This window comes from Aulostomus chinensis, chromosome 15 (genome assembly GCF_037954235.1).
Source record: "Aulostomus chinensis isolate RoL2024-O1b breed Wild chromosome 15, RoL_Achi_v1.0, whole genome shotgun sequence".
In the NCBI taxonomy this organism is placed as follows: Eukaryota; Metazoa; Chordata; class Actinopteri; order Syngnathiformes; family Aulostomidae; genus Aulostomus; species Aulostomus chinensis.
In genome coordinates, this window is record NC_141334.1 from 17063500 (window position 1) to 17087382 (window position 23883).

General features: G+C 40.3%; 1 protein-coding gene across 2 annotated transcripts in view; it reads right to left on the reverse strand.

Annotated features, from left to right (window-relative positions):
• Positions 1-963: 963 nt before the first annotated feature.
• gabrb4 (gamma-aminobutyric acid type A receptor subunit beta4) overlaps positions 964-23883 on the reverse strand; it is a 52296-nt gene continuing 29376 nt past the window's right edge. Inside the window, exons 3-10 of one of the 2 annotated variants that reach the window (XM_086226586.1) lie at positions 19552-19619; positions 17120-17340; positions 10193-10275; positions 7005-7142; positions 4550-4702; positions 3101-3357; positions 2384-2473; positions 964-2134 (exon numbers count right to left, since the gene is read on the reverse strand). In XM_086226586.1, the coding sequence (XP_086082712.1) occupies positions 1781-2134; positions 2384-2473; positions 3101-3357; positions 4550-4702; positions 7005-7142; positions 10193-10275; positions 17120-17340; positions 19552-19619 (1364 nt within the window). In that variant the 3' untranslated portion in view covers positions 964-1780. The remainder of the gene's footprint in view (positions 2135-2383; positions 2474-3100; positions 3358-4549; positions 4703-7004; positions 7143-10192; positions 10276-17119; positions 17341-19551; positions 19620-23883) is intronic. The other variant, XM_086226587.1, reaches the window with a different exon arrangement.

Below are 23883 nucleotides of genomic sequence, written 5' to 3' on the forward strand. Positions count from 1 at the left end.
CTTTTATCTGTTGTTAAAAGATGTTAGTTTCCTCAGGATCATTTCAAATCATATCTCAATAGCGCGGGACTCCGCCAAGTCCTAAATTCAAACAAATTTGATGAGTCATCTTACAACATCTTACCACCCATCAGTCAGTCACAACTACACAATGTTACTTTAAAAACCATGATTATCCAGTCTGAACTCAGGGTCAATGACATCTTTTAGTCTGTTTTGCAAATCAACCTGAGCGCCAGGACTTTGGGATGCATGTGGGAGAGAAGAACAGAAGAACGGTGTACATGGGTTGTAGGAGTCTTAGCTGTTTCAGTTTGAATGAGCGCATCATTCTTGACGCAGCTGATGTTTCCGATCCTGGAGGTTCACGGCTTTCATGGGACAGCACTGACTGACTCACTGAATTCTTCTCCTGCCTGTGACTCTGACACTGAAAAAATGCTCAACGAACAAAGAAATAATGACTACTAAATTACAACTGGTCAAACTGTGGGCTGATATGTTGACTCTTTTGAATATACATGTTCTTATATCTTCACTGTGAAATTATTTCAAACAGATCACAAAAGCATCCCCCCCCCTCCCCCCGCCCCGTTTTCCTTTAGCAAACACAAAGCAGGATATGATGTCAATGAACTCGGCATTTAAAGAGCATGTGACTCAATCAATAGGAGGAAATAAACAGTACAAGTATACTTTCATGAGAATACTGAATGATCAAATGTACAGAATATGATTTTTTTTTGTTTTTTGTCTTCAAACAATCAGAAATGAGTAATGCATACCTTTGACTCATTAATCTCTTAATGCCCTAGCTCTAGAACATGTTCGGACACTTTCTGAAATCACAGTATTTTTCAAGACAAAATCATATCTACAATAATCAGCATTCGTTTTTGAACCATAATGAAAACCAACCACCACACCACACCCACCCTCCCACCCACCCCCTTCCCCGAGGACGTTTTTTTTTCTTAAAATAACATGAGAAGAGAAAGGAATACAAGTGCGTCGACTCTGGGCAGGAATGTGGCGGTCAAACATCCCATCCAAGTGGCCTTCTAATGGCGAGCATGAGGCCAGAGCTGATGTCTGAGAAAGAGAACGCTATCACTTCAAAAAACCCAAGGAACAACACATAATCCAAACAAGGTTGCTGTACATAGTAGAACCGGAGATTTCCGTGCATGTTATCCATGGGTGATGGAGGGAGTGGGAGTGGGGTGGCCGGCAGGTGGTCGCGCGGTGGGTGGGGGAGGGGTTCAAGGATCTCACTCAGCTGATTCCTGACCAGACAGCCGCCGCTGATTTCATGAGCTGCAGTAGAGGATTTTCGATTACAATAAGTAACAATAAAAAGTCGATGGGACTCTGAGACATCTTTTCTCTCTCAAGAGCTTTCACTTTTTCTTTTTTCCTTTTTTCTTTTTTTTTTGCAAAAATATCATGCAGTCTTTAGTTCCAAAAACCCCAGGAGGGATCTTGTGTTGTTTGTTTGTTTGTTTGTTTGTTTGTTAGTTTGTTTGTTTCAGGAGGAAAAAGAAACTCAAAGCCTTGAAATTCTTCTCTCACAATTATTTTTAAACATTCAAGTCATCCTATTAATACTTTATACAGCAGAAAAGTCCTTCAGATTTCACACGTATATATAAATATAATATATAGAAATATGCATATACATATGTTCAACTTGTATATGTGTATACATATTTTGGAACTGTATCAAAGCCAATTTAATGTGCTCTCAAAATATGGCCCATGATTCCTAGTGGGATGCACATCAATTCACATAGTACAACCAGTAGATTAGGTTGAAAAATCCAAAGGTGATAGGGAAAATGACCCGGGACCACTTGTCAATGGTGCTAACATCTGACAGGTTGGGGATTTTCAACTTGAGCTTGGAGGAGCGTCGTCGTAGCCGACAGTTGGCCCGGCTCCGCATGGCGCTCCGATCCAGCGAGTGGTGGCTGAAGCCGTCTCGGGGTGCCATCGGCTTCCTGAATTGGACCCCGGAGCTGTCAAAGGACATGACCGAATTCCGAGAGTCACTGACGCTGCTCCCCACGTCAGAAGGCATCACCTCGTTATTCATCTCCAGAGTGGTGAGGAGAATGTTTCCATACGCGTCCACCTGGGAGGGAGGTGGAAAGACATGGAGTGTGAGTGAGAGCTGCGTTGCTGAGCAGCAGCCCCAAAGACCCCAAATAATGAAACCTAAATGAACCCCCTCTGCCCGTCCCTCCAGTTCTCAAACTAAAGCAAAATGCAGGGATGATATGGAGTGTCATTTCTTGCATGCCACAAAAATACTTGTATATTTAAACAATGATCTTATAGTGAGGGCTGGCCTACAGCTGATATGATTTCTAAATACATGTACCCCAACTTTTCTTTGTTCCTCGAGATACAGATTTCTTCGCTGTGTAAATGACCTGAAGGTGTTGGTTTGAAACGGCACGGAAATGGAGTCCTTGCAATGTGAAAGAAAAAATGAAGAGAACATTAAAACGGCCATAAAATACTGGCAAATAAGCACATTTTTCGTTCAGTTACACAATGCATAAGACATAAAGTCAACAGGAGGAACTTTGAATAGCATTTTAATACTTAAGACACAATAAACAAGAGGCGTCATTCAGTCCGACCATTTTTTCTTTAAGCACCCGCTGTTATCGAATGATCCCTTTGCCGATTCCTCCTACATTTTGAAGTTCTGTGTAATATTTAGCCGGACATGTTCAAATTGAAGGTAGCAGGGTGAGAGTGAATGAAGCCTACAGCATAAACACAGACAACAACCTAAATAAGAAATGAGAATGTTTACACCACCGTTGAGCCGGATGAATCGCTATCTCAATGAAAAAAAAGGCTATGCTCGATAGAAAGCAGTCAGTGCTCGAGGGAGAAGCAATGGAGGATGGTTGGTGAATGCAGATTGGGGCGGCATCAGTAAGATTACTTGAGGAAATACTGTAAATTTGTGTCTGCATAAATTGTCTACGTCTAGGAATCTTATAAGCAGAACAGTTTTTCTGTACTTGAACTCTGACTGACAGAGAAGTAGAGTATAACAGGGGCGGCGGATGAGGATGCAAACCTGTTCCCTCAGGCGCTTCTCTTCGTATCTTGTGCGCTCGTTGTTGACTTTGTTCAGCCTCTCATTGATTTTCTTCTGTTGCGCCGGGCCCCGGCCAAAGAACACATAATTTACAAAGGCATATTCAAGCAGGGCCAGGAACACGAACACAAAACAGCCCATGAGGTAGACGTCGATGGCTTTCACATACGGAATCTTTGGGAGAGTCTCCCTAAGGTGGGTGTTAATTGTTGTCATGGTGAGCACCGTCGTGACACCTGAGGGAATACAGCAACACACACGCGCACAAAGACAGACAGAGAGACCCAACACACACACAATTAGTACTTTGCTTAAATAATCTGACCGTAAAGTATTCCCATCATGTATGTATCCTAGAATTAAAATGCAAATTTCAAAATAAATTACAGAGTTTTTGTGTTCATGCGAATGAGACACACACACACACACACACACACACACACACACACACACACACACACACACACACACACTTAACTATAATGCCTCTGACAACAAGGCCAAACAAGGCATCATCTTTTACTACTTTAACGTTGTATTCCATTACTATTAGATTAATGTTTTGCAGTACAAAATGAATATCTGCCTCTCAAACGTAGTGCATAGTATAATGTAGCAGCAACCAGTCATTAGGGAAGCATGGAGTTTATTTTGTGTCTTTATATTGACTACACTCTTCACTACACTGTATTAAAGTGAAGTTATTAACTATGTTTGCAGTATTTCTTCATTTTTGTAGTTTTTTTTTTTTTCAGCGTGGCACTTTGTAGTAGACGGCCGCAGGTAGAGACAACTGTCGTTCACCCAGCCAGGAGGGTGGCTCCTCTGGATAAACACTGGGTTGTACTTTTCACCTGTAAGTTACTGATCCTAGAAATTGTAATCTGTGAATGTCTCTCCAACTTTACCGAACTTAAGCTAAACGAGTGACGAGAGCAGCAACAGGCAGACAAAATACAACCTATAGTTTTTCACCCACTTCGCATTTAATGTTGCTCAACAAAAGCGAGATCCCGAACACGAAGCTGTTCAAACAGTAAAGTCGCGCAGCTCTTGACTGAATGTACTCACTCACTGAAAATATTCTTCCACCTGAATATTTGCATTCATTTGCATTAAATAATGAATTATTGGTATAATTATTGACCTATCAAGCCACAAGAGAAAAAAAAGATCGGAAAAACAAAAATAGCTTTGATTCAATTAGTCATTTTGAGTTCGAGATTTTGAATTTAATGAATGTCAATAACATGAAGACCATCCTTGTAAACTGCAGTAACGTTAACTTTTCTTTTGTAAAAACATAATTTGATCAGAAAACTTGGAAAGAAGAAGACAAATGTGATCATTTGATTCGCCTCTTAAGTGTTGACGCGACAACATTTAACGGTGGAAGTTACAGGAGGTTCAACCACGCAGAAGTCTTACCCAGGGCCACCCGAGCTGCAGAGGCATCATAATTGATCCAGAAGGAGACCCAGGAAAGAATGGTGATCAAGATGGAGGGCATATATGTTTGCAAGATGAAGTAACCAATGTTCCTCTTAATCCTGAAACTCAGCGAAAGCCTGGGATATGAACCTGTGAGGGGAGAGAAGCGGGTGAGTTTAGAGCAGAGCGGGGCAGAACAACAAATTGAGGAAAAAAACTAAGAGAAGAAGAGGGAAATGTTGGCACAACTTAAGAGTTCCAAAGTCTGCACTTTGACAACGCGCGGGGTAGTCATTTCTCCATTTGTTCAGATGGAGCACTTAATTTCCCCAAAGCGATGGATTCCTTTCCAGGGACAAGTTCGATTCCAATTAAACATGGCAGAAAGTCGCAAACACGGCAGATTTTTCTGCAACCCCCTATCTCAGCAGGCAGCGCCAGCATCCCTCGGAGAATTGTCACCGAGAGCTGCTCTGCTTTCCTTTTGCGCTTTCTCTGTCCTCTAAACATTACCAAAAGGGCATTTTGAAGGCACAGGGCTGCATTGAATGCTTTTACACAAAAGGAGAAAACAATGACAGCCCATTGGTTTCTCCTCCTCTGTTACATTAAGTCATTGCATCATATATTTTGCTGGAAAATGTCAGCCGCTAGAGCCAAGATGTTAATTGTACTTTTGACGGCACATTAATTTAAACAAACACCAAATCAGTGCTGATGCAAAAAAGAAATATCAACATCAAGGCAGGATCTCTCTCTGCTTCGGCTCCACGGGGATATTTACTAGTTTGGAAACTATACGAATTGCTCTGAATATAGTTAAATTTCCTTCTATGTACGCCATCAAGAGCTTTATTGCCAATTTGTCACCGAAGGAAAAAAAAAAAAAAAAAAAAGCTTGCGATAAGCGTGATGGTTTTAATCTAAAAGGCTATTTGCTATGGGGAACCCACAGTGATGAATGACCTCATCATCTCCAGGTTCCTGTAAATCTTTTAATGAATCAATACCTTCGCATACATACTTCATCAAGTGTGAGACAAACACTTTAGATCACCCGAGTACATCCCAGAATAATGCTGGCAACAAATACTCACAGATTTCATTCAAATCAACCACCACAGTGACACTGACACTTGATTTTTGTCATTTTCGTTTTCGAGTTCTGGTGTTGCCCAGAGGGTAGATGGTATACCTAAAAAGCCTCGAAAACACAATTTAATGACAATTTAAATTGAAAAAGTTAAAGGAATCAACATGAATGGAATTCCTTTGTTTTTTTCTTTTTAAAAAAAAATCCCCACCCACATTAAAATCGGAGGTTGGGAGGTTGTCGGGTCACCGTCAGTCCAATATCATCAAACTAGCAGAATTTTTAAGCATTAATCCTCAATAAATTCCCACACGTGCTTTAGTTTTTGCTTTAGTTTTTAGTACAGTCCTAAAAGCTTGTTAGTGTTTGTTGGGTTTTTAGAGCGAGAAAGTGATAAACTGTAGACGTTTAAAATGATATTTCATCGAAAAAAAAGGGCGTTTTGACTTTAATGTACTGACCGATGTGTGACTGGAGCTCAGGAAGACATTTTTTGTCTCCTGTATTACAGCACTTTTTGCAAAAAAAGAAGGCCAAATACTTTAAGCTTGAGTTTACAAGCACTTCATCCAGTACACTCCACATCTTCTTAATCCAGTCATATTTTCGCAAAAAAGCAAACTATAGGCTATAGTAGTTTGATAGTTTGGTGTTCCTGAGGACGAGGGTTAGCAAGTTGGTTGCACTCATTTGCTGGACGATGTAAACTGAGACTTTGGACAGTTTTGCAGTTGTTAGTCATCCTTCTGCTTTAGCTTCAAGCTAAATACCTGGCTGGTGTTTTCTGACCTCTGAGTCACAGAGAAGTGACACGGTGGAGTCTTTGTGAGCTCGAGGCACCCATTTATGAGCATTTGAAAGTAAAAAAATATATAAACAAGCAAACAAGAAAACACTTTTTTGGCAGAAAGATTGTTTTAAATCCAAAGATTCCCAATGAATCAAGCTGAAACTTGCAACGACTTGCTAAGCGCCACATTCTGAAACCTACAGGCTTACGCTGCTGCAACCAGACAAGACGAGTGCATCGTTACCATGGCAACAACTCTTTGTACTTCCATTCTAATTGCTGTGTTTGCAGGCTTTTTTTGTAGCTAATTGCCTGTTGAGACAGGTGACGTGCAGCTGCTAATCTTTCATTGTAAAAATCCTAAATGGAAAAGAAATAAGATGTAATCAAAGCTTTTGCACAAAGTACCAAGGTTTTACATTAAATGATTATTTTTCACAGAAGGTAAGTAATTCAGGAACACTCACAATCAAATACGTCAGAGAACAGTCACTGTGGTGATTGATACCAATTTTAGGAACACAGCTGATAGCTTTAAGGTAATTAAGTTTGAAGCCTTCACAGCTTACCTGTAGTAAACCTGACCTCCCTGGACACCAAGCGGATGTCCACAATGGAGAACTGAGGTAACTCTAATTTGTCAACACCCGTCACTGCCCTGTCCTCTCCTTGCCAGAAGAACACGATGTCATCTGTCGTATATCCATCTGTGGCAGAGAAGAGAAGGGAGGCTCAAATGTGCTCAAGAAACAATTATATTTAACCTGTTCTATTAAAAGTCTGTTGCAATGGTGAGGATAATGAGTGCAGGTCGCTCTGACAAATCAAACACGCTCATCTGTTTTATTTAAGTCATTCAAAGTTGAGCAACCTCACAACTTGTTAAATACTGATATCTTTACACGTTGAATTTCGGAGACCAAAATATGAGGCTAATAATAGCTTCAAGGTGACAATCTTAATAGCCCCGATTGCCGTGAAAAAACACATCCCATTTTGCTCACACTTAAACGAGAGCAGACATTCTGAATCCGAAGTTTGCAGCTACTTTGCATAGTTGCCTCATGTCAGCAGCAAGCCCCCAGGATTGGAGACACGCTTTCTCCTATAATCTTACATTCTAAGAAGAGTATCTAAAACACTGGGCAATTTAATTACTTGTTTAACCATGATAATTTGTTACGTTTGGGTCTATAACATTTTACTCAGTCCAGAGGAGCTGCCAGATTAAATAATTTACCGATCAAGTAAACTGAGAACCATCAGACTGTGACGTTGTGATCTTGTGAAACCAGATGTCTCTCAAGGTAAGCAGGCCCATGTTTAATCCTTGAAAGTCTCTACACTTTGTACCTCAATATGGGTCACACAATGCTGAAGACTTTTTTTTTTTTTTGGCCAAATGCGCTGCTGAACATCGTTCATAGGAATGAATGAGGCCAGATGCTGGATCCAGTTCCCTTTATATGCTCTGTACTTAAAGGGACAATTTTTGTGAAATCTGCTTATTATCCATCCTCCCCAGAGCCAAACAAGAGGACAGATACTCCTCTCTCCTGTGCTCTGCACGAGGGAGCGGACACCCATGGACCGCTGATTAGCTTAGCATAATCAATGGTAGTGGGTGGGAAGTCTTAGCATACCTCTGTCAAATGTCATCAAATACACTTTTCTCCTAAATGTTCTTTGCTTGGATTAACTGAGATTGTGTATAATATTCTACATGAAATCATTTAAAAATATGAGACATTCTAATTTCAGATTCAGACACATAGCTGGGACTGCATTCGTTAAAAAAAAAAGAAAAAAAAAAAGAAGCTGGGCGCAGTGATTTGAGACAGCGTTTCAAAAGCCCCATTATAAATTCCAACACAAGAAAACATTTGTTGACCACTAAAAAACTATTTACTCATGGCCGACTTTGTAAGAGAGGATGAGGAGGATTACTTCTGGAAAAAACAAAAACGAAACTGATCTATTTGTTGACTTTTAATGGAGGTATGCAAACACTTCCCATCACCGCCATTGACTTCGCTAAGCTAATTAGTGATCAGAGGAGCTCTGTGGGGCTCGGCTCCCTAATGCAAAAACAAAAAATGGCATGATCCTTTAAAAAAATATTTGTGCAGCACTCCAGCAACATCTCCTGACTTGTAAAGTAATTTATTCCATTAATGATTTTAGGTTTTAAATAAAAGATCCATTAAAAGTACCAGAAGTGGTGGCAATTGAAAGACCACGCAACACAAAGAACTTCACCTGAACAAATAAAAAATAAAATAAAATAAAAACATCTTCAATGGACAACGGTTCTGTCTGGGAGCTGAATGTGTGTGTTCAGCGTGAACCTGCATGAATATTCATTAACATGGGTCATTTGGTTGTGACCCTCCTATACATCTTCAACAGCAACTGATCCCAGCAGCAGATTTATGTCAATAGGCCAGTGAATGCATTCACTGCAGAGCTATTTCTCAGAGCGGGAAGTGTTACTACATTTCACATTCTACTGCCGCATGTCCAGAACTGAATGACATTAAACTCACTTAGGAACCTGGATTCATTACCATTAAATCTCTCTCTGGGGTTATAAGGTAAGGAAATGTGACATTGTTCATGAAATTGAAACAACTGGCTGCCTAATCAGTCCGAGTCATAATTAATGTGCACCGTTCCCACCAGCACAGACGGCTCCATGAGCATAAATAGCAAATGATCCCACAACTTTTTAATTCATGGTGTATCCATATTTCATTGCTTACTGATCTCCTGAGGGTTAACAATCAACCACAAGACCCACACATATCTAAAGTATTGAGTCAGTGTGGTGATTGATGGAGCGGTCAATGAAAGTGATCCAGCAATACCATTTTTAATTACACCACAAGCACCTTCCCCACCTGGATGATTTATCGGATTAACAACATTTGTAAAAAAAAAAAAAAAAAAAAAAAAAGACGAATAAAAGAGACGAGCTAGTGTCAATACCGTTATATTTCCCCTGTTTTCTTCTACATGTATTTGCATACACTTATTCAAATATGACTCCACACGAACCTGTACCGGCAACAATTGAAGATTTACAGGAAACCTAGTTCTGCTAGTTGATCGTGTCCTCTATAAGGAAGCCTTTCAAGACACCCAAGCTCACCTTACGGCGTATAAAAAGGGTTAAAATAACAATCAGGCAAACTGAAAACAGCGAAAAGATGGCAATGACATGGAGTTAACTGAAAAAAATCGAATCGGACAGACATTTCTATATTTCTACTACGGCACCTAAATACAAAAAAAAATGTTTTAAAGGTTTCAGCCACTGAACTGGACTAGATATATTTCTATAAAGGTACGCCGGGCTGAAACCTAAATAAATATAATTCAGCAGAGCGAGATGGTACCATGCATTCAAGAGCAAACTGCTAGGTCTGGAAGTGGATGTACGTCCTAGCCATTTCATCATGAATCATGATTAAGACTGTATCAAGTTCAAAATGGCTCAAAATCAATAACTAATTAGTACCTCCTTGTAACTTGCATATTGGTTACTATTTTTACATCCCCAGTGCGAGGTATTTAAAAAATACATTACTGCAGGTCTGACGGGTGTCAGAAAATAAACAGCGACATTTATTTATTCATGTGTAAGGTTACACGAGTCCATTTGGGTGTTCCGGTCTCATATCGTGTTGCTAAAATAATCACATGATTGTATTTGCATGTATTTGTTTCTGACAGCCTCACTGGAACAAATACTCACAGCTTTCTATTTCCAGGGTGCAGTTCTGTTCATCCAGAGGGTACCTCCTCAAGTCCATCATGCAAGCAGCCGTGGTGGTTATTCTGAGAAAAAAAACAACACAACAGAGACTTAAATGGGAGCTCAGACAATTCAATGATTTTTTTTTTCCCCTCCTGCTATAAAATGAGGGTGAAAGTTAAGCGAGGTTGATTTGGAGTTCCGGTGAGAACAGCAGATCCTGCTGTACCTGTGAAGACATTTTACAGAAATTCTTTTTGGATTTTTCTAAACCTCTTATTTGAATTTTAAACATTCGTGAGAGTTGGACACCGTCCCTGAGTACGCGGCAGTGAGCAGGGAGCGCAAACCATTGTCTTCAATATAGCTTTCCTTAAGGTTTCTGTCTGGAGATGGATCACTGCTGCTCAGCATCTATATGCGATTTTGTCAATGTACACAATTTATTGCTGGTACCGAGATATGCATTTCTGCCAGGCAGCTATAGAAAAGATGTATGCATTGCAGTTTATTAAAAGTCAATAAATCCAGGAGCACAGGAAAACAGCTTTGGCCACAAATTATACATGTAGGTGTCTTTGGCATTTAGTGGAGCTATTTACTGGTGCAGCACATTTTAGTAATTACATTTATGCTGTTCATACCAGCTGCTATGTGTTCATCCTACCAGCTTTCATCTGTGTGAGTGAAATAAAAAAAATTAATATGCAACTCATTATCGGTGTGTCAGAAAGTGCACAGTTGATGTCTCACAATGAGGACGAAGTTGCGCATTTCACATATTAAATACGATGTTAATCACGTTTAAGTCAAGGCTCCCGATGCTGCTGCTGCAGTACTTTACACTGATGCGGTTAAATGTGCATAACCATCCACAGAATTAGTAACACAGTGGATAGTAAGCTGGTTTCACTGGAAATATAGCTTAAACACAGAGTTTGTGAATTGGTCATGCTGGGGTGAACAGAGTGCTGTCGTCGGGTAATTGGAAAACAAAATATGTTCTACTAAAGCCGATCGGGCCAGATTAAGACACAAACATGTGGCGCTGATGATAGCAGAAGGTTAAAAAACAACATACATAAACAGAATGCGTGACAGGTATAAATTTATTATTCACAATGACACTGAGCTGCATTCTGCTGCACAAGCACTCAGCTGCTCAAACTGCATCCTCTCTTGTTCCACGGTGCTGCAACTGCCTGCTGCCTCACAGTGCTGACAGAGATACACACTGGGAGGAGATAACATCACACCTAATTACATTAATAGGAGAGGTCACTTGGCAATCATCACTTCCCATACAAAAAAAGTTGGAAAAATAAAACCCATTACCATCGATAAAGTGGCTTAAATATCCGTATTCATAGTGGGCGGTACGCAATGTAGTCGTGAAATAACGATGTGGAGACGAATAAAAGGAAAAACCTGAATAATCTAGAGGAAAAACATGAAGAGAGACGAACGGCGTTCACTGGAGTTGCAGAGAATCAACGCCATGGTGCATTAAAGCGGTTCTGCTCATGAAGGCTCTGCACCTTACCAAAGGCTGCTACACGTGAACGCAAAATCAAAAAACAAACAAAAACAAACGCTGGGCATAGATGCCATGTTTCTATGCCAACAATACCTTAAGAAACTGATAGGAAGTGAAAAACTGGGAGACCACTGGGGCACCTTTGTCTTGTCTGAGGCATTCTTACTTTTATTATACGTTTGAACTTGATTTTTTCCAACATGAGCACCACCCGAAAAACCCTTCAGTGAATGAGCATAAAAACAGCGATGCCCTGCTGTCCCTGCTTTTCTGACAGCTGTAGAGCGAGGAGGGTGTGTGTGTGTGTGTGTGTGTGTGTGTGTGTGTGTGTGCATTCGCGTGTATGTGATTACCATCCGTTGACGTCATTATTACAGTCAATTCTACTCCCACAAACTGGCTTTTCTTCCACTGTTATGATAGCGAGATGTGTAGTATAGCTCAGGATAAACAGCCACGGCAGCCTCTCCTCTATTGTGTTGGTTACCAGGGAGACAAGTTTCGGAGAAGCGTGATGATTGGTTGTCTGAAATGTGACGATACACAAGCACCTTTCTGAAAAGTTCAGGGATTTTCAAGTAGAAGAACGTAGAGCAGCAGCAGCACTCGGTTATCCGCTCATCATTAGAAATCATTTTAAAAAGATGCTGGCGTTCATGATTTGAGAACTTCATTTTTTTTCCCTTTCATTTGTCTCGATGTATTATATCTAGTATTAAGTAACAACAGCTGTTTACAAGCAAACATCAGCACCAAAAATCCAAAAGCAAAACTGTGTCTTACTGTACACAGTGGAAATGGAGCGAAGTAAAATAAAATATACTATGTTTTGCCTGAAAACCTCAAGTGGAATCAAGGCCCCGTGTCCTCTGTGATAATAAATAGGGAGACACATCCTGTCAAGACAAAACCACTGTTTTTAAAGGACAGCACCCCTGGTAGCAGCGTGAGGTGGTGAAACCCCGGCAGAAGCAGTTTGGAGTAATAGACAGAAATGAATTCTTTACCGCTTGGAAGAAAGAAGAAAACCCCACTATGACTAAAATTGCATTTATACGTGACAGTTAACAAGCCAGGGGAGAATCATCACTGAGGAGGCACAAGTTAGGACGGCTCACAGCGAGGGCGAGGGATTTGGAAATGTCAGCAGATGTAGGTCAGCAACTTAGAGTCCCAGCAGAGACGGTCAGCAGCCTCAGTCCTGAGCAGCCGCTGCAGCTGTCTGTTGACTTGGTACATTCCACCAGGCTATGCAGTGTAAGGTATCGGTCATCAGTTTTCAGGACAATATGAAGACAGGTTTTGAAAAAGGGCACCTACTTTATTTAATACTTAAAGGTGCATTCAAGTTCACAGGCTACTATGAGTTTCTGGGTAGAAATATGTTGTTTGAGAATTACACAACAACTTTCTGGTGGTGGATCCCAGAGGCCCAGCGCTCCAGACAGGGACGCCTTCTACAGATATATGAGCAATAGTTTTGACACCTACACAGTCTGCTGCTGTATCCTTTTCTGCAATGAGGCTAGCTTCGCTAGGCTACAAGGCAACACCGGCAAAGAGCAGATTCACACCAGTGGGAAGAGAGAAAACATAGTGGAAGCGTAAGTCAGCAAAGCCTTGCAGGACCAAAGTCCGTTTGCTAACGATGATTCAGCCTCTCAATGCACCGGTCCTTCACGCGCGCAGGGATCTGGGCTCTCCACCGACAGCAGCAGCTTCTTTCATTAATGTTGTGAATGACTGTTTCTTTACAACACCCAAATGCTCTCCAGCCCTGTCTGTCCACATAAAAATAAAGCACAGGGTTTAAGGCTTGCTGCAGTGTATCTCAAATAAATAACGATTTTTATTCAAGGTTGAAAAAAAATCTAGTCTGAGATGAACTTCAAAACTCAGAAAGAAAATAAGCGTTTACCTACTTTGACACGACCTCAACCTTTACTAGCACTGATTAGATAGTAGGGCTGGGCAATATATACATACTGTATATATCCAATATAGTACAACTGTGTATTTTGGATTTTTTGAATTGCTAAGATTGTGAAAAAATGTGTTTCTACATCGGAGCTGAAACAATAACCAGGTTTGGACAAAATGATGCCCGGATTGTTTGAAACGTTGGGCTCATTAGTAGAAATTTCAAGATGAAACCTCAGAAATTCAGTACAGGCCCGATAAAGATAAGGATTACAGTACATCCACACTTCAGAATCAGAATCACATTTCAGTCCTTTGATGTCAGCCTTTGATTGTTTGTAAGATAATAAAATATTTGTTTTATGTCACTTAAAATAGCTTCTTTTTTTTTATTAGTGTTAGGTTGTTGTTTTTTTCTTGAAAAATGGAAGAATCGTCTGTTCTAAAAAGCGAAGTGACAGAATAGAGGCAGTCCAACATTAAACGTGAGATCAGTGGGTAAAAGAAAAAAGAAAAGAAACCGGTTTAGAAGCGGAACGAATGTCAGCTTGTGCTAAAAAAAAAAAAAATGAACGTAAAAATAACACTGGTTGATCAATACAAATCAGCTCAGAATAAAATCAGTGTTAAGCAGGAGAAATCAAGGTAAATAAAAAGCCTTTAAAAGACAAACGGCGCATTTCACGGTGAGGGGATGTGGGAGCGCAGCAAGGTGCAGCAGCGTGTGTAATGTGATTGTCCACAGTTTGTATTCTGTTGTGCTGTAGCAGAGGGGACACGTTGAAACATGCGGCCTCTACAAGAAAACGCATTTAGAGCAACAAAACACTCGAGTAGTCCAACATGAGAAGACATTCAAACCAATTGGACTGAGAATACAACATGTATTTTTTAAAGCTTTTTGTTCAGGGGGGGAGGGGGTGTCCACACAACCCTTGGGCGAAGTAAAACATTTCAACGAAGCAATTTAATTACGGAGGCTTGTGACGGTCTTAAAGTCGCCGCTGCATGTTGATTAGGCACCGCCTCTAATTACTGTGCACTGCTGAAAAAAAAAAAAAAAAAAAAGTCTGGAGGACAGATCCAAGGTCTCATTGCCATCTGCCGTTTACCGTTACTGCGGTAGGTGACAGTAACGGTGTGTTTGTCGATGTTATGAGTTCCTAGCAACAGGCTTTTAGATTCACGCAGACACAGAGCCGGTGGATGTGCAAATGCAGGTGTGATGCCATTTTCTTCTGGCACCAGACCGTTCTTCAATGCTTGGGACGCTCTCTACTTTTATTGCTCCCGTGATGGCCCGTGCTGAGAGACGCAGCCTGAATGTTAATTCAGATCAAGGAGCAAAGGGAGATTTCGGTGTTATTTAGTCCGGAAAAATAGTTCCAGTGTTTCTGCTTGCGTTACGTTGTGGCACACAGATAACATTGTTTATCTCATGTAAAATTATAAAAATGATCGCTACCGTGTCAGTATTTTATCTGAAAAACTGACTGATTTTATAATTATGGAAACTAGTGGATTAAATGAAAATGGAGCAGATTCTGAAATTTTCCACACTACTTCAACAACTAACGTCAAAAAAATATATATATATAAATATATTTTAAATAAGAATTGAAGATTTAATTAATTTAGGATTTGCAATTGCAGTCTATGGTACTACTGTATTTACACTAAAACTGGAGAGTTTGTTTGAGGGGGACAAGCTGAGGCAGTGGAGTAATTTTGGTGTCAATTGAGCAAAAATCACGGATGAGGGGTTTAACTCATTAATAAACGTATTCGTACTTGAAAAGGCCACGGACATGTTTGGAAAGAACTTCTTAAAACCTGAGGATTTTCTGAAAAACTCAACAGAACCGTCAACATCCACTTAAACCTTCACTCCACCGCCTTTAGTTTAGGTTTTAAATAGCTCGCCTTTGCTCGTCTTTTCACTGTTTTAAAAAGAATCCAACCAACCATATGTCGCTCGGATCACGTGCACGCCGCATATTTGTACACAGCCCCTAAATATGTCATTCAGAATGATACGGCGCGTGTCTTTTGGCGTGTAATTTGTAATCCATGTAATATAATCCATGTAAAATTTGTGATCTGTATGACTTCTTGTTCGTCTTACAAGTGAGACTTTGCAGCCATTAAACAACACCAGAAGGGTTGATCGGACTCGATCTGCTTGTACTGTTTTTCTCTAATAAACAAAACCTGCTGCTTCGGGATTTTAATGGTGCATCTGGTCAACAGAGCTGCAAAGTCTCCAGAGCCACGCCCGTCTGCTTGTATCGTGGGGGGCGAAGAAGACACCTAAACGATCGCCTCACCGACGGACTTCAGCCGCGTGATCTTCAGCAGCAGCGACAATACGTTTCAACTGCGCCGGTACTTTTATAGCCTTCTAAAGAGTTGTAAAAGTCAAAAGAAAAACCTGCCATCATTTCTTCTTCTGTGTCAGAGCAAATTCAGTAATTCAGAGTCTCTGAATACTGATCATTCCATTAATAATTCATTTCTTCATGTGATCTAAACCTTGTCACTGCCATTTCCTTTTTTTACACAGAACAAACACACATTTCCAGCTTTCTCGCTGCCACCAAACTATTTTATTTAAATGAGCGGAGGTAAGAAAAGCGGCGATTCATTTTAAGTTTGAAAAAAAAAAAAAACCTTTCTTACTTTTAGCAGCCCCCGAGGGATTTTAGATGAGTCCCTTTGTGCACATTTACTGTTGACTGAATTGTCTAGTTGATCTGGGCCATTTACGTGGTGAGCGTTGTGTCCTTTTGTTTTTTGTTTTGTTTTTTTTTAGCTTTTCTGGGTCAATGAATTTGTACCCCACCTTCCCAGAATAATATCATTGTTTGCCTCAAGCCCCACTTAGAAGTTTGTCGACTAATAACTTTATAAATAAACTTTAAAGTCTTTCTATCAGAACCAAAAATAAATAGCTACATCCATCATAATTATCCTTCCAAAGACCCAAATACTAACAGTGGTAAATTTCACTTGATGTATTATTAATTTTATTACTGTCTGTGTCATTATTCCCTGTCAGAGTTGATGTCTGTCCAAACATTGCGGCCATTTTTTTCTGAGGCTGAGGGACTTGGAGAAAGCTGTTCTGTAAAAATATCCCCATCTCTCGGAATTATTTTAGTATACCCTTGATTTTGTATTTTTATAGGAACACTGGACGTCTGCTGCAGACTGAAGATCTTCTATTGAGGTGCACGTGTGGATTAAAATGGTGTCATTATTAGTTATGCGAAACACGAACCCTCTTGAATCCTTTTGCCGTTTGTAAATCAGCTCTAAAAATAGCAACTTGTACCAGCAGTTGATCCAGTAGGTCTCGGAAAATGAGAAACAAACCAGACGTAAAACACAATTAGCCACCAAGCTAAAGTGCTCATGTAAACCGCTGGAGCGGCCACACAACGGACATGCTGAGTTTGCACTCTTCTTACCTCAGCCCGTATAAGACGGTGCCATCAGGGTGCAGTCGGATCATCCGGTTCTTTACTGTCACACCGTGAAGAAAGGACTTCTTGTCATTAAGGAAGTAGGTGTCTGGGAGCCACAGCTGGTCTGCTACACGGTTATCCAGAGTCAGGTTTAGGTTCAGCTCACCATAGGCCAAACGCTTGTCCCTCCAACTCTGCTGGAAATACATTGTGATAGTATAGTCCTGCGGAAAAGAAAGAAAACTTGCTTTAAAAATTTTAAAATTCACATTCGGCAGTTAGTAAGACAGCTTTACAAAACAGTGTCTGGAAAAATACTTTCTGTTCCTTATGGAAAAGTATCTTTTTGAGTTTAAATGGTGGCTAAACAGCTTGAATTTGGAAAGGAAACATTATCATTATTATTTCCTTTTGACAATAATATCACCTTTCACTGGATTCTACCTCCCCATCCTGTATTTTCAGTTTTATGTTTTTATCTTATCTTTTATATATGTAATATCTTCTTAACTTAAATATTTTTTATTGGATATGATTTGGTCCTGTTTGACATTGACTTTTTATTATTTTCAAGCACGCTCACTTGAATCGTGCTGTATGAATACACCATGTTTCCTGCCAGAGCCTGTCAAAAACAGACCTATGGATCGGAGTCGCCGTGTTTGATCAAACTGAACAAAAGAGAAACGCAAGATTATTTTTGAAACACATTCAAATACTAGTCATCTCACTCCTAAAATCTCAAACCACCGGACAGGTGGTGCCAACAAGCATGTAAACGTAAAAAGACTCCATGAACCCATCGATTCTGTACTTTATCACAAGCCGCTAATGAAGGGCAAAGAGTGGGACAGGCAACTTTGATGCAACAACAGCAATAAAAGAAACGCTCCAGCACTATTTTTTAATGCATTCACATGATGAAAATTGTTTAGCCTTTACAGACAAAAAAAGTTCACAGCTCAGCGTTTGTAGGAGGGGACGAGAGCAGCAAACTAACAAATGCAGCTGCACTAAGACTTCTGGATCTAACTGAAAAAGCGCTCAAGTGGACATAGAATGTCTGGCAGCTAATGCATCATTGTCCCTCTGGTCAAAGCACTGTGGTCTACAGGCAGACCCGTGAAAGATTCATAGGCGTCATTCTCCATATACATTCAAGGCGTGCTTCTCCAAAAGTCGTTTTACTAAAATGCTTTTTTTGCTCGTCCCATTCGGCAGCAGCGAGCAGCTGGTACTCACCAGTTTACTGCGTGTCATATATTTGGAAATCTCATTGTCTTACACTTGTTACATAATACAACTGAGCCACAATGTTGGCAGCTGTGCTAAATAGACTAGGAGCAGTAGTAGTCTGTGCCTTCCTTAAATATGTTGAGACAAACTGAGACGTTTGCACACCAGGACTTATAAAGGAAATATGATTAATCCAGAGCGCGTGCAGGTGGCAGCACGACCCGGAATAGGGAAAGTGTTTACAAGTAGTAACATAACACCCATGAGGTGTCGGTGCATGGCGCACTCAAGTGTACCTGTGATGGAGTTGTTAACGTAGCAGATGTAGCACTCGTGACTGGATAAATTAACACAAAGCTCCAAATGAACACCTGCTACAAATAAAATTATTCATTATGTCATTAAAAACGTTCAAATGTTGATTTGGGGCCACGATCTCAAAATAGATCAGAGACTTTTTTTTTTTGTAGTCGACTGTAAAATAATTAAAAAAAAAATCAATTATTTTCTCAGTGCAACATATCTACCATGCACTAACTGACATGGAGCTCTTTTAAGTTGATGTTTCGCATAAAAGGAAAAAAACAGCTTCCAAAAGTAAAATTGAAGTCATAAGGAAAGTAATATGTGAAATTTGTGTTTTTCAAAAAATACATTTTCCCAAATGTTTCCAACATTTTTCAAACTCAGAGGAATCTGAAACATCATTCATCAGAGTCATACCGATAGATCCTTTCCTCCCTCTAGTCGCTACAGTAACTCCAAGTTATTTTTAGAGGGATTGAGTTGACACTTGATAACAGCACCGGGCTACCCCACCACTGAATCTGCCTGCTACTATTAGCTACGTTAGCTATTGATAGGTAGCTAGTTGTTGTTGCTGTCACTCGTTATATTTCTGTTTACATGTGCTTTCCTTTATGGACGAGATTTTGACAAATGTTGAGCCGTGATTTGTCTTATTTGTCCCTGACTGACGTCTGGCATCATCTGTGGATGGAAAGCCAGGTCAGGATCCTGTCTTTGTTGGTGGACGAGTACCTCGTACTCTGGGTTTTTCTGGTGCCTAAATGGACGGGGGGTTAGTGTGATCTACCTCTCTGGTAGGTCGACATGTCAAACATAGAGGCCTCCATCAACGCTAGGAAGAATAAAAACAAATCAAATAAAAGCACAAGATAAGGAGTGTTGTTCCTCACCATGTTTACTTCTGAGATGGAGTCGATGCTCGCTATGTTGATGCTCATTCCTACGACGACTGGAGGACCTGCGGGGACAAACAACATCTCACATCAAGAATGAAGTTTAAAAGTGTCCGTTTGACATATTGATGAATTGATCAATTCTTTTTGTTCCCCTTTGTTTAGGTTGAGGCAAGAAAACAAATAGTGCCAGTAAGTGTGTGTGTGTGTGTGTGTGTGTGTGCGCGCGCGCGCGTGTATGAATTATTTCCCTCACGTTTTTATTGTCTCTGCTTGAAATGAGTAAGCTAATTTATTTGTTGTAATCAATCATGCCTTTGTTCCCATTTCTTTCTTTAATATATCTTGAATTATGTGTGAGGACTCCGCCCATATTTGAGGGTTAGAAATATTGCTGACTTGAAGATCAGCATCCCACAGAAGAACTTCAATCATGCATCGTCTGCACATATTCCCACATGGAAATGACATCTTCAAGGCACAAGCGCACACGTCCAGACACGAACATGAGTTACAGGGCAAGTTTGTACCTGTCTTTGCTGTTTAGAAGGTAAACCATAAAATAAATATCAGTTACTCTGACGAGCTTCTGAGGCAACATTGAGTAAATGCACTCATCCATACTAATTATATGCTGGCAATTCAAGTAAAGGAACAGAAAGGACAAACTATGACTCATTTACATGATTACAGTACATGCTGTAAACATGCAAACAGCCATGCACAGCAACCTCCTTACATGTACTATAAACACTTAGACCACTTCAGTATTCAGACAAGTTGGTTGACAAGGATTATCCATTCACCGTGTCCATGTACTGAACACGCATGATGACTTCAGATGGACTCTGAGGCTTTGCGATCATCAACAGAGAGACACGCGTAAACATTTGCTCTTAATTTTAGGACTTGACAAACTGTCGGATCTGAATACATCATCCTGATTACAATCTATCGTGCTCTAAGTAGACCTTCCAAGAATTTTTCACTTTCCATAAAACCCTCAACCTCTTCAAAACGTTGCTTCAGTGAGGATGATCAAGCCCTGAAATATGAAGTGATATGCTCATGAAAGGCTGTGCTGAGTCAGTATATCCAGAAAATGTTCCCTGGAATAATGTAGAAAGACACTAATGATGAGAAATGCAATAAAGAGTATTTCGAGTCTGTTCTCATGCCAGTTTGTTGTAAAGGAGAATCAAAAACACTTGTCTCCTGCTGCGAGGTGTACCAGGTTTGGGGGAACAGTAGATAGAGATGTTTTCACGGTTTGCAAGAAAAAAAAAAAGAATATTTTTGGACCCGAAAGGAATTAATTGTCGGAGAGAACGTTTGGGACAAATCAAAATAAGGTCAATGAGTGGACATAGAACCAGTCTCTATGGTGTGAAAGGCCTTGCAGAGACCCTAAGGGTGTGTCAATAGATGCACGGAGAGTAAGAATGTGTTGGTGTATGTGTTGAGCGTAATGATTTGATGTTATGGGATGAGAATATGCATTCGCATCTTTCTGGTCCGAAAACGGAAGAAACTTGTTGTCTGTCAAATGTGTGGAGCTTCCTTAGCAAGACAAGAGCCTCAGCTCCATCGCTGCAGTCACCGACATTAAAGCTGCCACTATGAACTGCAACTGTGTGGTGACTTTGGCGACACCTCTGGCCAAAGGTGGCACCGTTTACCCGAACGTAGACAGCAACACCGGTATGCTACGGGTAATAAATATCTCACAGTGTCTTGCTCAAGCTGGCGGCATTTGTTTGGGAAGAAAGAGGACAAGCTGTATAAATACATGCGATAATAGCAGTGATACCTGCAACATTTACTAGTTAGTTCATCTTATTTTGTCAGATTTTTCAGGAAAAGCAAATCTGTTGGCTGATGGTTTACCTCGGTAAAGTAGGTCACAAGCAAGGGAGAATTAAATTGACAAGTCTCAGTAAAGAGTTAAAAAAGTCCACGAAGCTGCCTGAAGGGTCATGTAGGAGTCACCAGTACGAATTCCTAACGAATAGCAAGTTTTGTGTTAAAACGCCGGTATGAGGCACAGACGAGGGCCACCGGGACTCACGGAGGATCGGGTGGTTCATTTCTAGGCTGAGTTGATGGATGTTCAGCACAGGTTCACAAAACAGACAAATCAACATCTTGTGTCTCTCTTTGACCTGAACAGACTAAAATATATCTCTTTGTAATGCAGAGAGAAGAAACAAGGTTTTTGACAGTTATGCTGATAGCAAAAGTCAAGGGTTGCACAGTTCAGAGCCCGTAAAGATCTTTGACAATGTATAAAACTGTATAAACATCACTAATACAACCTTAATCTGTCCATGCGTCTTTCATCGCACTGAAATAAAGACAGTAAGTGCATGAAAAGGCTATGCCACCTCTGATAGCACTAAAAATATATTCCAGACGTATTTGTCTGTCAGCATTTCACCCTCACAGCTCATTGTACATTCTCCCGTTTGAAATGAGAACAAAAATGTGGATGAATATCATTTCTGAAAGCATTTATTTCAATGGCCAGTCAAAAGTTTTGCATTTAGTTACAGTACATCCTCAACTATTTGTGCATTTTTCGTATTGTCGGGTATCTGATGTAGAGATGTCATTTATTCGTTAAAAAAAAACAAAAAACTTACGCTAAAGAACAATAAACTCAAACAATCGGACAGAATAAAAACATAAATAAGTTTGAATGAAGGGCCGAGGTTTTCATTTCCTTCCATCAATCAAACAATACACACTTTTTAAGAACTTTACGACTGGTATTGAAGCACTAAACATCTATTTCCTGTCGCGTTGGAATTCGACAGAATCATGGCTTCCGCATGTGGCTAAAAAGTGTACTGCAGGTAGAAATTTGGGAAATATTTATTTGGGAACCTAAATAAATTCTCCTGATGAACACCACCCGGGGATGTAATATATTACAGTGTTTGGACAGCCATGTAGTACTAATTTGATACTGATAAAATGGGATGTTTTTGCAAATACTGGTAATAAGAAATATCAACTAGCCAACCACTTGAGTGAGAAAGCCTGAACTATCCTTTCTCTATGTTCTGTAATCCTATTTTCTCACCCGCCCCCATTTCTCCCACTCCACTAAATGCCCCGAAGCTTTGTCATATTCCCTGACCCATCTCTTTCCACAAAAAAAGAAGGGGGGGGGGGTTCAGAGACATTTTCCATCGGAATTTTTGAGGGCAACCAGTAACATATCTCCCCAGAGATGTCAAAGTACATTTATGCGTGAGATGGAGCACCAAATCTGGCTCACTCTCTCTGCATATTTTGACCCTGTTTCAGTGAAACAGAGGTATGAACCCTGTCACCACAGGGTTCTTAAAATAAAACTGCCACCTGCGCTTGAGATTCACAAGTTGGAAGAAAACACTGGACCTCTGAAAGAACCTTTAGATCCTCAAACATGCATCCATGCCTTAAATGTCAACCTACATTTAAATAACAAAACTCCTTTTTTAATGGAAGCAATCTATCAAAAGACATAGTGAAGTTTATAGACTGAATGGTATGTGTAGTTGTGTGTGCCTGTGTGTGTGTGTGTGTGTGTGTGTGTGTGTGTGTTTGTGTGTGTGTGTGTGTGTATGTGTTAAGTGACGTCATGCCAAAAGATGTGATAAGTCTGTGGTAACACAGAACACTCATGTCATAATGTAACCAGCCAAGATTACAATACTAACGTAGTAGTAACAACCCAAGTGTACTCCTCTGACATTGAAGTCTTGTGAAAATATTGCAGGGGCCGAGTAGGCACGTAACAATGTTATGACTAAGTACTTGTGTAACAATGGATTAATGACTACCGGGTGCCAGTGTAACAATGAAGCATTTACTGCGAGTACTTGAGTAATAATGTAGCAATGACTGACTACTCATGCAATAAAGTGAAAAGAGCAACTGTGTATTCTTGGAATAATATAGACATAACTACCGAGTACTCATGTAAGACTGTAGTACTGAGAACTAGGTCAGAGTGTCAACACGTCGACTGTCCTCATGGATGATGTCATCTATGTATCCGTTAGACCTTTATGCCATACAAAAGAGAAGAGAGAGCATGTAGAACTACATAACATCGACATGTACATGGATGAAGGTTTCAGCTCCTGTTCGCTGACTTCAACCTGACGTCACCCGTCTACGGCTGCATTTACAACATTAGAAGCAGCGGACAGACAGAGACAGAAATCGTACTCCCTGATCTGGAACCTGCCAACCAGTTTGCCCACTGAGCAACAGAACACGACAATTAAGTTATCGGAAGTATTTTCATTCCCTGAACGACCAGAAAAACTCAGCTGA